Source organism: Miscanthus floridulus, chromosome 5 (assembly GCF_019320115.1).
Source record: "Miscanthus floridulus cultivar M001 chromosome 5, ASM1932011v1, whole genome shotgun sequence".
In the NCBI taxonomy this organism is placed as follows: domain Eukaryota; kingdom Viridiplantae; phylum Streptophyta; class Magnoliopsida; order Poales; family Poaceae; genus Miscanthus; species Miscanthus floridulus.
The window spans coordinates 83,822,073-83,838,433 of record NC_089584.1 but is presented as its reverse complement, the minus strand read 5'-3'; the positions used below and the strand labels follow the sequence as shown (position 1 = coordinate 83,838,433).

The following is a 16,361-nucleotide window of genomic DNA, read 5'->3' as shown; positions in this document are numbered from 1 at the left end:
GTGTGAAGTGTGAACGCCGCCGTTTCTGCTTCACGTCAATACGTCATCATGTGGATTTAAGAGCGGGAGATCCGGTAGATAGGAACCTTATAAGCGGCTGTTGCTGTGGTTGTGGCTGTTGCTGCAGCTGCCTCTCACGCAGCAGCAGCTGCTTGATAGTTGATCTTCATCAATAGGCCCAATGAACTATTAGGTCTTTGCCTCTGCTCCCTGATCAGGGGAGCCCAACTCTAACTGGTTCGTGGGTCCCTGTCGCACAGCACATATATATACAAGAGTGGGGAACTGAACTCGGGTCACGAGGTTGAACAGAGCCGCTACCCACCTACAGAGAAAACCCTAAACCGATCCTAAAGACGTGCTGCCAGCGACGGGATGAGCCCGCCACCACCGCCGTCGCTCCTGCAGGGCCATCACCGTACCACTATGGACTTCACCGAGCCGGAGCTGCCTCTACACTGGCGTCCAAGCTGCTGCGGCGCCATGAACAGAGCGGTGAATCTTCGCAAAGGGTGAGAAGGCTCACACCGGATCTACGGTTACATAGAGAGGTACACATTTATGATTCTAACATTGGTATCGGAGCCAGGTTGCCTCTGTGTGACTCTAACCCTAATCGGGTAAAAGAAACGGAAAAGGGACCGGGGGTGGCGGAGGTCACTGGAACCCCGGTCACCACCGCCACCGCGCGGGAAAAGTGCCACACTGACACGGCAAGAAAGAATAGATCCGTGTTCGGATCAGAGAAGAAGTAAAGGAAGGGGAAAAGAGAGGTTCGGTACAAATAAGAAAAGAAAAGAAATCAAAAGAAAACCGAACCCTAACCCTAGATCCCCTTTTCAGGTGAACAAGCGAAAAGAAAAGAAAGAAATGGGATTCGGCTTAGACCCGTTCAGATCCGAAGGGGAAGAAGAAAAGGAACCCTAGATCCAAACCCTAATTCCCCACATCAGTTCGGATAAGAGAAAAGAAAACTCAAATCAGAGAAAGGGAAAAGGGGTAGGTCATTTTCCGAACCCTAACCCTAGATCTAAACCCTATTCCCATCCACTGGTTCGGAAAAGAGAAGAACACAGTCCAAATCGAAAAGAAGACGGGGATGGAAAAGGAGAAAGGGAGAAGGGGAAAGGAACCGATTCGGATGGGAAGGGAACCCATTCGGATGAACTCCGAAAAGGAAAAGAAATCAAAAGAAAATGAAACCCTAACCCACCCAATCGGTCAAACAAAGAAAAGCAAACAAGATCTAAATCCGGTTGGGGAACAAGAGAAAAAGAAAACAGTGAAACCCCATCCCCAAACCCTAACCCTAATCCCCAAATCAGATGAAATCCGAGCACAAGAACCAAAGAAACCGAAAGGGGAAGAGGGGAAGGGGGTGACTTACCTCGCCGTCGTGCACGCCGGTGCACGGGGAAAAGAAAGGGCCGGTGGGGGGCACTGCTCGCCGGGATCTGGCCACAGAGGTGCCGAGGCTAGGCCACTCGACGGCGGCGTGCTCACTCGCTGGGGAACGCGCACGCCGGCAAGGGGGCCGGCGACGGCGCCGGGGCTCGCTGCTCCACTCATTCGCCTTGCTCGCTCTCGCTCGGTTTCATCGCTACGACTGAGAGAGGAGAGGAAAGCAGCGAAGAGAGAAAGAAGAGAGAGAAAGGCAGGAGGCGAATGGCGCTAGGGTTGCGGGGAGCCGAGCGGCGCTGGAGTTTTGACCGGCCGAAACGCCCGCTCGGCCGTCTGATTGGATTCAACGGCGTCAGATGTGCGGGCCAGCATCGCGGCCCAGGCGGGCGAGCGCGCGAGGCTGGAATCTCGGCCCAGGCCTAGGTTGCGGCCTAGGCGCGGGGGGAGCGCGCGGGACAGCGCGCGCGCGGACGTGGGTCATGGGCCGCTTTGCCGGTTGGGCCAAAAACAGTGAAAGAATCCAGATCAGTTTTGATTTTTTCTTTTCCAGTAATTGCTAATTTCTGGAAAATGAAAAATAGCTCAAAAAAATAGAAAAAGTAATTTTTCCCTGTAGGTAAAATTCAAGAAATTGAGTGAAAATTTTTCCGCTGCTAAAGAAGTTGTTTATTCTCCAGTTATTTTGAATCAATATGATATTTAATTGGAGAAAAATAGATTTTTTCCGCTGCTAAAGAAAATGCTGATTCTCCAGTTATTTTTTAACCAATGTGGTATTTAATTGGAGAAAAAGAGATTTGACATGATTATGATGTTGTTATTTTCTGACCAACGTTGTTAATAACAATATCATAATTTTAATGATTTATGCATTAATTCTACTTCTGCCCAACGGTGATGTAGAATTAGTGTATAAGAAGAGTTGTAAATTTTAAAGATTTATGTATTAATTCTACTTATGCCCAACGATGATGTAGAATTAGTGTGTAAGAACAGTTGTAAAAGTTAAAGATTTATGTATTAATTCTATTTCTGCCCAACGGTGATGTAGAATTAGTGTATAAGAATAATTGTATGTTTTGATTTTGACCAACGTTGGAATCAAGGCATGCAAATTGTGTTATTTTTATGATAAGAAAAGTTTTGACCTAGTTTTCATCTTGTCTAAGGTGGACTGGGTAGTCACCTCACCATGTTCCACTGAGTTTGTGGCACTGGTGAGGGAGACAAAAGAGAATGATGCCACTTAGACAACTAAAAAGAGGGATTTTGAATCCCAAAAGATAGTCCTATGACTTTTGTGCATAGGAAGTGGGTCACTGCCAACAAGAAATGTTTTGGCTATGATAAAGAACATGATTGAACCTGCAATTGTGGGCTCAATCTTAGAGTGTGACACAGTCACCGAGTACCTCAATAGAATAAAGAGTCAGTTCACTGGCTCTTCAAAGGCATATGCTACCCAGCTGATAAAGTAGCTAGTGACAGAGTGTTACTCTAGAAATGGTGGCATAAGAGAGCTCACGACGCGTTATCGAAATTATGGCACTATCGTTTAGGCCATATTTCGAGGGGGAGAATAGAAAGACAAGTTAAGAATGATATTCTTCCTCCATTAGAGCTCTCAGATTAAGAACAATGCAGGGAATGCATAAAAGGAAAGTATGTAAAGAAGATTAAGAAAGATGACAAACAAAGCGTAGAAATTTTATAGATTATTCACACAGACATCTATGGTCAACTTTCCTGTAAAGAGTGTGGATGGTTATGATCCATTCATAACATTCACAGATGATTACTCTCATTATGGCTATATTTATCCAATCAAAGAAAGAACAGAAGCATTGGATAATTTTAAGATATTAAAGATTAAGATAGTCAGGTCTGACCGTGGGGGAGTACTACGGTCGGCATACCCTAAAAGAATGGCATAGTAGCCCAGTATTCTATACCGGGTAAACCTCAGTAGAATAGAGTAGCTAAAAGAATCAATCGTACCCTGATGGATATGGTGGGCAGTATGATAAGTTACTCCACCTTACAGTTGAGCCTGTGGATGGAGGCGTTAAAAACCCTATTCATATTCTCAAAAGAGTATCAAGTAAGTCGGTGCCCAAAACATCGTATGACTTATGGACAGAAAGTGTACCATCACTAAACCACTTGCGTGTGTGTGGGGGAGCCCTGCTGAGGCTAAAGTATTTAACCCAAACATTAGGAAGTTAGATCACAAAACAGTAAGGTGCCATTTCTTTGACTACCCAGAAAAGTCAAAAGGTTTTCGTTTTCTACTGTCCAGAGAGACATACAAAGTTTGTGGAAACGAGACACGTAGCCTTCCTAGAGGATGAATTGATGAGGGGGAGCATGGTAGTTCAAGAAATTGACCTTGAAGTGAAGCGGGTGTATGCGCCCACTCCAATGATTCATGAGCCAATTTTCTCACTACCTGATGTCACTGCACCGACAGTGCTAGATACTGTGATGCCAGCACCTGTTGTTATCCCACCTGTGGCAACAATGAATGATGATGAGAAACCTGTTCTTCAGAATTCTATAGAACCTATTGCCACACATGAGGGGGAGCAACAACAGCCTCAAACAAAAGATGTGCCAAAAGTGGAGGCCCTTAGAAGGTCTCAAAGAGTTAGAAAATTAGCTATTTCTGCTGATTATGAAGTGTACAACACTAAGGAATTTCAAATGGAGGATGATCCTACCTCATTTGAAGAAGCCATGAGAAGTGATCATTCATCAAAGTGGCTTGATGCCATGGAAGATGAATTGAAATCAATGAATGCCAATAAAGTTTGGGACTTGGAAATAATTTCTAAAGGAGCCAAATCAATAGGCTGTAAATGGGTCTATAAAACAAAACTTGACTCTCAAGGGGATATAGAGAAATATAAAGCATGACTTGTGGCAAAAGGCTATATGCAAAGAGAAGGGATTAATTACAATAAGACCTTTTCTCCAGTCTCATGTAAAATTTCTTTCAGAATCATAATGGCGTTAGTGGCACATTACGATTAAGAATTACATCATATAGATGTAAAGACGGTATTTCTCAACAGAGACTTGGAGGAAAATATTTATATGGCACAACCAAAAGGTTTTGTCATAGAAGAAAAAGAACGAATGGGATGTCGCCTAAAGAAATCCATTTATGGATTAAAACAAGCTTCAAGACAGTGGTACTTGAAGTTTGATCAGACAATAAGGCATTTTTGGTTTGAAGAGAATGTAGAGGACAATTGTGTTAATACAAAGTTTAAGAATGGGAAGTTTATCTTCCTTGTCCTGTATGTAGATGATATCTTACTTGCTAGTAGTGATGTCGGTCTACTACTGGAGACAAAGAAATTTGATATAAAAGATCTTGGTAAAGCTTCGTTCGTTCTAGGGATCGAGACTCACCAAGATAGAAGAAAAAGGGTATAAGGACTGTCACAAAAGACATACATGGAAAAGATCTTAAAGAAATTCAGTATGCACAAATGTAGTCCCTCACATGCTCCTATAGTCAAGGGCGACAGATATAAGGATTTTCAATGCCCCAGGAACCAATATGAGCTCAATTGATAAAGTGAAAGTGGTTCCATATGCTTCAGCTGTCGGAAGCTTGCAACATGCTCAAGTATGTACGCGCCCTGACTTGGCATTTGTTACCGGGTTTTACTTGGCAGATTCCAGAGCAATTCTGGAATAGAACACTAAAATTAGTAAAGAAAGTCTTGCATTATTTGTAAGGAATGAAAGGCCTCATGATGACATATAGAAGATCTGATTTATTCTACATAGTGGGATATTCAGATTCTGATTATGCGAGAGTGAATACATATCCAGACGTGGATTTTCTATCATCTCGCAAAGGGGAGCTATTTCATGGAAAAGCTCTAAGCAAACTGTCACTACATCGTCCACAATGTATGACGGTTTGTAGCGTGTTATGAGGCAACGGGCAGATGAACTGACTAAAGAAATTCATACCCGATTTGAAGGTGGTTGACGGCATCTATAGACCACTTAAGTTATACTGCGATTATAATCTGGCAGTACAGTATGCTCACAACATAAGTCAGATGGTGCTGCCAAACACATTGACATAGAGTATTATGTTGTGATAGATAAAGTCCGGGATCAAGTCATAAGTCTTGAGCATATAAGTACAGAAAAGATGCTCGTGGATCCGCTTACAAAAGGCTTACCACCCAACATGTTCAGAGAACATGTAGCTAGCATGGGTTTAAGAGAAAGCCTAAAATTCCTGGACAAAAGAAGGCCCAAAGATTAGTATCTATTTCAGAATAGAGTAGTGTGTTGTAGCTGTTAAATCTATCGACAATGGACCGTGACGATGAGACATGCTCTATGCGCTAATCTGTAATGTAATGAACAAAAGTAAATGATATGAAAGTAAAAGATGGAATGAGATCAAGGGAGAGAATGTTAGTTGATCTCCACCAATAGGCCCAACGGCCTATTGGACCCTTGCCTCTGCTCCCTGATCGGGGGAGCCCAACCCTAACTGGTTGGTGGGCCCCTATCGCACATCACATATATATAGAGGAGTGGGGAACTGGGCTCGGATCACGAGGTTGAACGGAGCCGCTACCCACCTACAGAGAAAACCCTAAACCGATCCTAAAGACGTGCTGCCAGCGACGGGATGAGCCCGCCACCACCGCTGTCGCTCCTGCAGGGCCATCACCATACCACTACAGACTTCACCGAGCCGGAGCTGCCTCTACACTGGCGTCCAAGCTGCTGCTGCGCCATGGACAGAGCGGTGAATCTTCGCAAAGGGTGAAAAAGCTCACACCGGATCTACGGTTACACAGAGAGGTACACATTTATGATCCTAACGGCTGCCTCTGACAGGCGACATGCATTCGTGTGCGTCTTCCATCGATGGCACCAACCGACTCAACCTAAATGCTTAAGCTAATAAGGAGAGATGAGCAATTCACTTATATTCCAACACTCCCCTCACGTGGAGGCTTCCTCAGGCCTAACACTTGGAATAGGAGCGAGTAATTGCGTTAACCAGGATTCTAACTTGAGACCTCTGGCTTTGATGCCATATTAAGTTGCATGCATCAACTAACTCAACCCAAAAACTTAAGCTGATGGGAAGAGGTGCACAATTCACTTGTATTCGAACAGATCGAGTGAAAGCAGCGGGCAACTCGCTAGTGAGTGGTTCCATCGTGGGAGAGAATGATGTTGGGGCTGTTTCCTTTTACTCGTCCGCTGCCGCATGCTCCATTCCACCACGCGTCGCCGGAGACCAGGCCACACAGACACGTGTGAATACGTGATGCAGGGTTGGCCCTTGCCCCTGCCGATCCAGATTCTAGATTTCCATTGAATGGAACGCATCGATGGCTTGATGCTGTTGCTACTGGCAGCGGTGGACCTCGCACAACCGCACAACTAGCCGTGGACTCTGGAGGCGATGCCGGTGGGCAGCCACCGTGCGTTCGACCCAACCATGCCCCCGGTGAGTAGTAATTTTTAGATGAGGATGTAATTTTCTTTTTCTTGAGGGCAGCAAGAAAATAGGATCGTCAAACATCCAGCTTTTCTAGCTAGTTGATTTTTTTCTTCTAACGACGTATTAATAATAGTATAATAACTTAGAGGATGCTGAGTCAATTTTTGACCCGTTCAACAGTGCAAAAAGCAATAGGTTAGCGTGGAGTTAAGAAACCTCCTGTCGATTCCCGAGGTCGTGCATCCACCATCCACCTATCACCAAGCCCTCGCGGTCAGGCCTCGCACCGCTAGCCGTCATTCCGTTTGTTGGATCGTTCGAGGAGAGTGCTGGAGAGGAGGAAGGCCTCCTGTGAGGAAAAAGAAGAAAAATGGATTTGACTATAACATGTAATATGTGGGCATCATGTGTAATAACAAATACTCCCTCAATTTCAAATTATAAGATATTCTAATTTTTTTTAGAGTCAAAACATCTTAAGTTTAATTAAAATTATAGAGATTTATGACATTCAATAGGTCTACTATAAAAATACAATTAATGAAGAATCTAATTATACTTATTTAGTAACATAGATGTTATTATTTTATTATCTAAATTTGGTCAAACTTGATATGTTTCGACCCTCTAACAAAGTTGAAATGACTTATTTTGGATGGAGAGAGTATAAAGGATGAGTTTTAAGTAATCTGTTGTAGCACAACACTCTTGTATACTGAGATTGATTTTGAGAGATCTCCTATAGTCGGTTATAAGGGATGAGGGATAGGAGATCTGATAGAGCTAGTGCTACCTATTTGAATATGCCGAGTTAACTATTAGTTGTGTTATAGTTACGAGATAGCTAATTGTTGGCTGTTGGTAGGTAAGAGTAACACATTAACTGAACTTATTACTTGAGGATCTAAACATTTCCTCAACTAACTTTAGTAATAGGGATCAAATAGATCATAAGGCTGGGCAACTAAATTAAGTAGATAGCTAGATTCTTAGGAAAAACTCCAATGTTTTGGCTTTGGCTACTAGAATTTTGGCCCAAGTCTTACCTAAATCCCAGGTCTGCCATTGTGTACCACAGAGCAAAGGGAGCGAGGAAGCAGGAGAAGCGATGTTTCTGGAATGGACACTGTCATAGCAGGCGAAGGCGCCGACACCGGCTGCAGCGCCATCGTCGCCGATCGCCGCCTGCTTCTTAAGCAAGTCCTAAACCTTCCCTCTCTCTGGCACTTAAACCCGAGTTTCCTTCTCCCTCGGTCTCTTTTTTTCTCGGCTCATTTCACATACGTGTGCCTTCTCCCTAAGCCTTCGGTTTCTTGAACCAATCCGAGAAACTACCTCACGCGTTTATTGTTGTGGTTTCATCTTGAATCAAGATACTACGTTTAGGTTTCAATTGGATTTTGGTGTGATTGTAGGATGCACAGGTCATGGGTCGATAGACCGTACCTGATCGAGTACATTTTGAATGGGATGATACCCCCACAACTAATGTGGCTAGAATAGAGCTACTCCTATCTCAACAGCAGTGTTGGCTAGTATAATTCCTTATAATCATTGGATAGTATAATTCCTTACAAATCTAATCATATAAAGTTTGTATTATAATAGTTAAAAATTATTAACCTAATTATTGGTTAAAGTTTTTAAAGTTTGAATCTTGATATGTGTGTGCGCGGGATAAAATGGAACGAAGGTAGTATTAAGACACGCTTTGATGTCTCGAACAGAAGTCTCATTTTTTGTGTATGTCACGGTTAATCTGAAAATGAGCAGTATCACCTCGCAAAAAAAAAAAAAAGAGCAGTATCAGTGCACTGGTGTTTCTAATTTTGATTCAGGTTCTAATTCTTATCATTGTTGTCAGTAAATCTAGTAGTTTTCCTTGTGGCAGCTAGGCCATGTTTAGTCGCCCCAAATTCTAGAATTTGGCACTATGCAAAAAGAAGATTCCCCATCACATCAAATTTGCGGTACATGCATGTAGTACTAAATGTTGACGAAATCAAAAACTAATTGCACAGTTTAGTTGTACTTTGCAAGACGAACGCTTTGAGCCTAATTAGTCAACGATTGAACAATTATTACCAAATAAAAACAAATCGCTACAGTATAGCTACAGTGTCCTTTTTCCGGCGGCGCCGAATCCGGCAGCGAACTAAACGCGGCCTAGGTGTTTTAGCAGCCGTCATGGGGCTTGACTTTGGATTATCATTGCTGAAGTCCACTTTATATCCTGATGTTAGGGCTCTACTCTCCTTGAATTCAGAAGCACAATACTTATTGTATAATATGTTTTGGCGTGTTACTGAGTATTTATTATGCCATTTGAACAAACGTTGCATCATTTCTTTCACTCATGTGGCATTTGTGCAGACCCGGATACGCCTGGGACACGTATCCAGGCCGTACTGGGAAAACTGGATACGTAGGTATCAGACACTGTTGGGCCGACTTGGATACGGCCGGCGGCGACCCTCCCAGTCCCAGATCCCCAGTCCCAGATCCCTGTCCCCTACTGCTGCAGCTCTATGCTGGTGTGCCCCTGCTTAGAGGACGGAGCAAGGAGCATCCCTGGGCGGCTCACCGTCGAATCGGCCGGCGGCAGGGCAGCGAGCGGCCAGCGGCGCCCCCTCCCTGCTAGCGGTGACCCAGCCCCCTGGCCCCTACAGTTGCAGGCTTGCAGCCTTGCGCCCCTGCTCCAGCAAGATTCAGTCGGTAAGTAACTATTCAGTTTCTCGACTGTCCGTGCGTTCAATAGCTTTTGGAGAAGGCTGTTTAGGATGTGTGCGTGTGGTCTGTGGATGTGACCTTATTAAGCTGTGAACTTAAATTGCTTGTTATGCTACATGTCACTTGGCTATGGCCTTATTAAGTTGTGCACTCAGCTTACTATGCTGTGGCTGTGGTTTTCAATTTTCATATTAAATCATGTATAGTTATTAATTATTATTATTAAAATTCTAGGTGTATCCCTATGTCACTGTTTTTTTTAAGAATAGCGTATCCGTGTATCCGATACTCGTATCCGTGTCCGGGCAACATAGGTGCAGGCTAGGCAAGTAGGAAGTAGGATTGGGAGCCTTTAATCTGGAGAACAAGGATTGGGAGCCTTTAATCTGGAGAACAAAAAAATTGCTGTGTGTATTACGTCAAATTTTGTGATTTCAGATGCCTGTAGGATAACATCTAGTACGTAGTAGAAAGGCTTGCTCTGGCACCTAGTTCCTAGTTTCTTTTTAATTCATTTGGCACATTTGTGACTTTTCTACAGTGCTCTGATTTCTTAATCCAAACCAAGCAAAGAAATTTCATTAGTATCTTGTTTCCATTGAGTTCTGGCTCTGCCGTAGATGGACTTCTCATTGATCAGGTAGATTCAAGAAGATGTATGCCATGCCTCACATGGCTACGATAAAAGACACCAATTTTATGTTAGGTGGGGGTTCAGCTCAGGATATTGAAGTATTTTCTGTATGCCATGGTTGATCTGTGAACCGCAGCACATAATTGGTCATTTTGCCATAGGTTTCACCTTTGTTTCATGCTTCACTAATGTGGAGGTCATCCTAAATATTATGTTCTGAAAATAGAGATGGGTTTAGGTAGTCTTTGACGAAAAGTTAGAATTTAAACAAGACTTAAAAACTGTATTTTTTCGATCTGTCTTTGCCTGAACATTAGGGTTCACCCAGCACATAGAATTCCTTGTACGCAACAGTGTATAACAACTTAACAAATGGCTTCAGATCTGTATTGTACAACACATATAGATTAAAATGTTTGCATGTTACCTAAGTCTCTAGCAAGTTTACTGTCTATTTTTCATTTTTGATTCAGTTCTAACTTGTTTACATTTTTTTTACTTTGTTGCAGAGAGTCTGACATCATGCAAAGCCCTAGCAAAATCGGTGCCACCTCTGCCTCCACTACAACCCCTGCTGTGTATGGACCTCAAGGGTGGGCAGATCTCCCAGAAGGTCTGCTCCATTCCATTGTTCTTCTGTTGAGCTCTTTCATTGAGCTCCTCAGCTTTGCTAGCACCTGCCGCTCTTGGCGTGCCGCTTTTGCCTCATACCCATCTAAATCCACATTCTGCACCCTGCTCCCGCCTCTCGTCGTCCGGCCCCATATCAGTGTCCGTGCTCCTAATCTACCTTCCAGAAGTGATGATGGTAACGAGCTCCGCACGTGTCAGGTCCTTGATCCAGCCAACATGAAAAGTACCCTTCGCTGCCAGATTCCTGAAGAGACATTTGAGAAGTTGAACTTTGCCGGCTCTTCCTATGGGCAGCTGATTTGTGGTCACGGCAGAAATTGTCTTATCGTGGAAGTGTTCACTGGTGCCAAAGTTTTACCTCCACAGCTCCATTTGGCGACAACACTTATTTCTACTCTGGCATGCTGACAACTCCCCTTGCATCACCAAACTCACACCTCCTAGTTTGCGTGCAACTAGAACGGGGTGGTCAGTGTCTGCTTGATTGGCTGATTGGAAGTGATTCTTGGTCAAAACTACAGCTCAATCTTAATTATGCAGTTGTGCAGATTGTGGAGTTCAACGGTCAATTCATCGCGATGGACACCCACCCCAGGCTCTACACTCGCCCCCAGCTTGGTCTGCAGGAGATAGCAACTGTGTGGTTGGACAACATGCATGGATACCCATATACACAACCTTGTCTGGTGGCATGTAGCGGCATGCTTCTAATTGTTAACTACAACTACTACTCGAGCACATCATCTGGAGCACCTGTCAACTACAAAGCCTACCCGCCTGGACATGTCCACTGAACTGCAACTAGGGTGGAGGTGGTGAAGCTGGAGAATGATGCCCTCTTTGTTGGTGATGATGTGTTGCATGAGCCCAGGACGATGGGGCCGGAGAAGCAACTGTCTGTACTATGCTCATTATACACAACCATGGGTCTTGCATGGGTTGGGTGATGATACAACCTTGAGTACCGCAGGGGCATGTACATCAAGCTTCAGCCATTCTGGGTGTACCCAAGCATGTTCTACTTAGACGGGCAGTGATCCGTACCTGCCCTATGTTGCTGGTAGGTAGACTTCTGCAATCGAATAGATGATGTCACTATGGTAGCACTTCAGTCACTTTTCTCGTTGAGAGTGGTGCCCCGGTTTGAACACTCCTTTTTCCCTATCTGAATGAGGTTTTGGTAACATTCTGTGTGCATTTAAATAGTGTGCATCTGAAGAAAAAAAGAGTAAAATGCACGTTGTGTCCTCAAACTTTTGAAGCATTCCTATCTGAGTCCTTGAACTAAAAAAGCGACTGTATGGATTCCTAATCTACTGCCGTTGTACACCAACGGTCCAAGACCTGCCGCTAGCATCTGATGTGACCATGCCACAGTGGCAGCTGGGCGCGACGTCCTCGTCATCCGCCACCGAGGACGAGGCGTGGCGGTGTTTGCTGTGGCGGGGCTCTAGCCTGGGCAGGGCGCAGTTGTAGGCTTGGCGGCCTGACGCGGGCATCCTCCCAAGCGACCACATAGGGGAAGTGGCCCTGCCCGAGAACGCGCACATGGCCGACCCGACGGAGGGCGCGTGCGCGTCGTCATCGGGGTGGAGCAAGATGAGGACCTCCTAGTCAGGCAGCAGCACGGTGTCAAGGTCCAAGTCCGAGCCGCGGTGGCACTGCCCTACCCAGCGGCGAATCTAGACTAAACTGCTGCCGGGGTCGCACAGATTCATGAACTCAATTTGATGGGGTCGTAGCTGGCCGGAATACGCAGGGTTCCACTGATTCGTACAAAGTTATCGGGGTCGCATGACCCCGACAACTTTGCACTGGCTTCGCCGCTGGCCCTACCGCTTGAGGTGCGACAGGCGAGGTGGGCCTAGCCTCGTCCTCGTCCCTCCAGACGGCGCAGAGGAGGGTGGTCAGCGGCGTGACGACACGAGCTGTAGCGCGTGGCGCGTGGGCGAGTAGGCGGAGGACGGGGCACTAGTAGAGAAATGGGTTGTAGTCCCGGTTGGAAATTGGCTTTAGTCCCGGTTTCCCAACCGAGACTACGAATCCGGGACTAAAGGTCAGACCTTTAGTCCCGAGTCACATAACCGGGACTAAAGGTCCATTCTCAGGAGAAAAATAAACGAAATTGTAGGGAGACCTCTCTTGCGATGTGTGAGATTCGAACGCAGGACCTCTTTCCTCGCGCATAAACTCCTTACCAATTCAGTTGTACACCACATGTGTCAGGGTCCTGGACACTCTCCTTTTGAATTGACCTGTGGGGTACCTTTAGTCCCGGGTAAGAAACCTTTAATCTAGATTGGTGACACCAACCGGGACTAAAAGGTCACCCTTTAGTCTCGGTTGGTGTTACCAACCGGGACTAAAGGTTGAATGACCTTTAGTCCGGGTTGGTAACACCAACCGGGACTAAAGGTGGCCTGCTTCGAAAGCGTGCCAGGACAGGGGGCCTTTAGTCCCTGTTGGTTGCTCCAACCGGGACTAATTCTTTCTTTACTCCTGGACGCAAAAAATACCGAGACAAAGTCCAAAATCGAAGCAGATGAAATGTCATTTCTCTACTAGTGGGGTGGAGGTGGCGAAGGCGGGCAGCGCGACGAGGGAGAGGGCGACAAGAGCAGGCACAGTAGGGGCCTGGTGGTGCTGCGGCGAGGGCGATGGCGGCTGCTGCATGGCTGGCGATTGGACGGGGTGCTCCGGAACCTCGCCGCGTTGCTGGACCTCCTCTCGGCGTTCCGTGGCTGCTGCTGCTGCTCAAGGTCGAGGCCTTACAAGAAAAACATGAATATATTATATTACTATAATAATATATCAATTATTTATTTTATTTTATAGAGATTAACAATTATAACATATAGCAACAAAACTTCACAAATTAAAGGCATAATAGTCATAGATATATTGGATATATGTGTATTTTATAGCAATTAATGAAGATATATGTGTTGATAAAAGAGTATAAATTATCCGCAGGTACACGGGTATGGGTAGTATGTTTCCGTACCCGTATCTTACATATTTTTACCATTCCTGTAGGTGAAAAAAATCTCCCCATACCTGTCTCGTCTTATTTGGAGCACATATATATCTACTTCAATCCATATGTATTGGAATGGAATATAGTTTAATTCTACTTCAATCCACTTCAATATACGTGGATTGAGATTAATACCTGCTTATTATTCAGACAAGGCATTAGTTGGGTTTCGGATATCCATTGCTATTCCGGTGATGCATGACCATGCTCGGGCACAGGCGCACCACGTCCCGCGTTCTCCGCCTCGCATAAAGGCCGGCGCCTTCCTCGATCTCCTGTCTCCTCTCACGGTTCCCCTTCCCATTTCCGCCTCCGTCCGCGTCGAGGGACACACCGCCTCCGGCCGCGCGCAGCAAGTTCCCCAATTCCCCAAACATGAGCGGGGCAGAGGAGGAGAGATCCGGCGCCGCCGCCACGGAAGCGGGAGGGGAGGAGGAGAGACGGGAGAGGAGCGTCGGCCTCATGGCCGGCCTCGTGGACAAGGCCAAGGGCTTCGTGGTGGAGAAGGTGACGCAGATCCCCAAGCCCGAGGCGGCGCTGGATCGCGTCTCCTTCCGGAGCATCAGCCGCGAGGGCGTCGAGCTGCACAGCCACGTCGACATCAGCAACCCCTACTCGCACCGCATCCCCATATGCGAGATCACCTACACCTTCAAGAGCGCCGGCAAGTACGTCATGCATATGCATGTCCCTCTCTCGCATGGTCACATTCTGATTCCGTTAATTTCATATACCATATATACGCGCATACCTGATCTCTCACTAATGCCCTAGGGTGATAGTGTCGGGCACGATGGCCGACCCCGGGTGGATCGCGGCGAGCGGCAGCACCAAGCTGGAGCTGCCGGTGAAGGTGCCGTACGACTTCATTGTGACGCTGATGAAGGATCTGGGAGGGGACTGGGACATCGACTACCTGCTGGAGGTGGGGCTCACCATCGACCTCCCCGTCATCGGCGCCTTCACTATCCCGCTCACCACCGAGGGCGAGATCAAGCTCCCCACCTTCCGGGACTTATTGTTCTAAGCGATTCAGATGTTTAGCGAATGAATCGATTTACTTTCATGCCATAATCAGTGCTGTATTGAAGCAATGATGGTCGACGATTAGCAATATTTGGGTTTTTTCTTATGTGTTCAGGGATTTAAAACTATGTCACACCGGTGTGAAATAGAGGAGTTCAAGCTTGACCGTCAAAAAAAAAAAACTAATAACCCGATGTAGCGAACGTGGCCCCTCCTAAGCCATGACCATGTTTTTGTGGTTGGAATCATACGCATACATGATCAACAGAACTAGCATGTGTGCCAAGATGTATTAGAAAGGTTTATCTAGAGCATCTCCAACAATTCTCATAATCAATTTCCAAAAAACATATTTTGGCCAAGATGAAGATAATATCGAGTCCAATGGTACCCAAAAGAATTTCATAGTATATTTACGCTAGTCCATAAAATCCGAGCATAGTTGCGCCCAGCTTCTGTGCACCACCCAATTGGGGATTCCGACCTTCTCATGCGCATTTGCATGCCCACGACCCTTGTCAACTTGGAGGACAATTGGATAAGCCTCAGCTCACCTATAGCTTGCTCTAATGCACACTCCAAATGACCGTGTATATAGCCCTAGCCAACTCAACTAGTTGTTAGAAACTTGGACCGCAAAACAGTGAGCATTGTATAATTCCGGTTACCACACCAGAGAAATCCAGTGCTGACCATTATAAGCTCTATTTATTCGGTGGTTTCTCTAATGCCCCAAGGCGATGGCTAGAGAGGGAGTGGTGAATAGCCAATTTCAATTTTTAAAACCAAAGACACTACAAAAGCTTGATTAGAAACAAATGAGGTTCATAGTGTCAAATCGACCAAACCCCTTGATGGAGTGCTGAAACTGAATCGTGATGCTTCTTTCAAGGCTGAAAGCATGTCTGGGAGTTTGGGTTTTCTGATTTGAGATCATGATGGAGATGTTGTGCTAACGGGAAGAGGAAGACTGAATCATGTTCTCAGTGCTTTCCAAGCCGAGATGATATCCTGTCTGTAGGGTATTCAGGTGGCAGCAAATTTGGTGTTGGCAAACTTATACTGGAAACGGATGCTTTGATAGTCAAGCAAGCAATGAAGTCTGACATTTTCGATACAATGCCTGAAGTTGCATTGGTTGAGGAGCTCAAGTTTTTAGCTCGGTGAATTTTATAGATTTCGATTGTAATTTCCTGAGTAGAGTTGGCAACAGGCAGCACAGGCTATGGCTGCTTTGGGTTATGAATGCGTTGAAGGGGAGGAACTCATCGCAAGTTCTGCCCCTAAAAATGTTCTTGTAATCGTTTCTGATGACTTATCAGATGAGTAATGAATTTGCCAAGGTTCAAAAAAAAAAAAGAAACAAATGAGATCCTGATAATTCAACCTGCACCAGCTATAGT

The 16,361-nt window shown here is 45.5% G+C and overlaps 1 protein-coding gene and 1 pseudogene across 1 annotated transcript; both read left to right on the top strand.

Moving 5' to 3' along the window:
- Window positions 1-9,278: 9,278 nt before the first annotated feature.
- LOC136452497 (uncharacterized) lies at window positions 9,279-12,069 on the top strand (annotated as a pseudogene).
- Window positions 12,070-14,187: 2,118 nt separating this feature from the next.
- Window positions 14,188-16,361, top strand: LOC136452496 (late embryogenesis abundant protein Lea14-A-like). The gene is made up of 2 exons (XM_066453107.1): window positions 14,188-14,600; window positions 14,707-16,361. The coding sequence occupies exons 1-2, from the start codon at window positions 14,308-14,310 to the stop codon at window positions 14,957-14,959; spliced, it is 546 nt and encodes a 181-aa protein (XP_066309204.1). The 5' UTR covers window positions 14,188-14,307; the 3' UTR covers window positions 14,960-16,361.

What these genes read in the sequence shown, in the direction of transcription:
- LOC136452496 (XM_066453107.1), top strand. Translation starts at nt 14,308, where the DNA reads ATGAGCGGGGCAGAGGAGGAGAGATCCGGCGCCGCCGCCACGGAAGCG. An exon ending in ACCTTCAAGAGCGCCGGCAA is followed by an intron (nt 14,601 to 14,706) that starts GTACGTCATGCA and finishes CTAATGCCCTAG; the next exon opens with GGTGATAGTGTCGGGCACGA.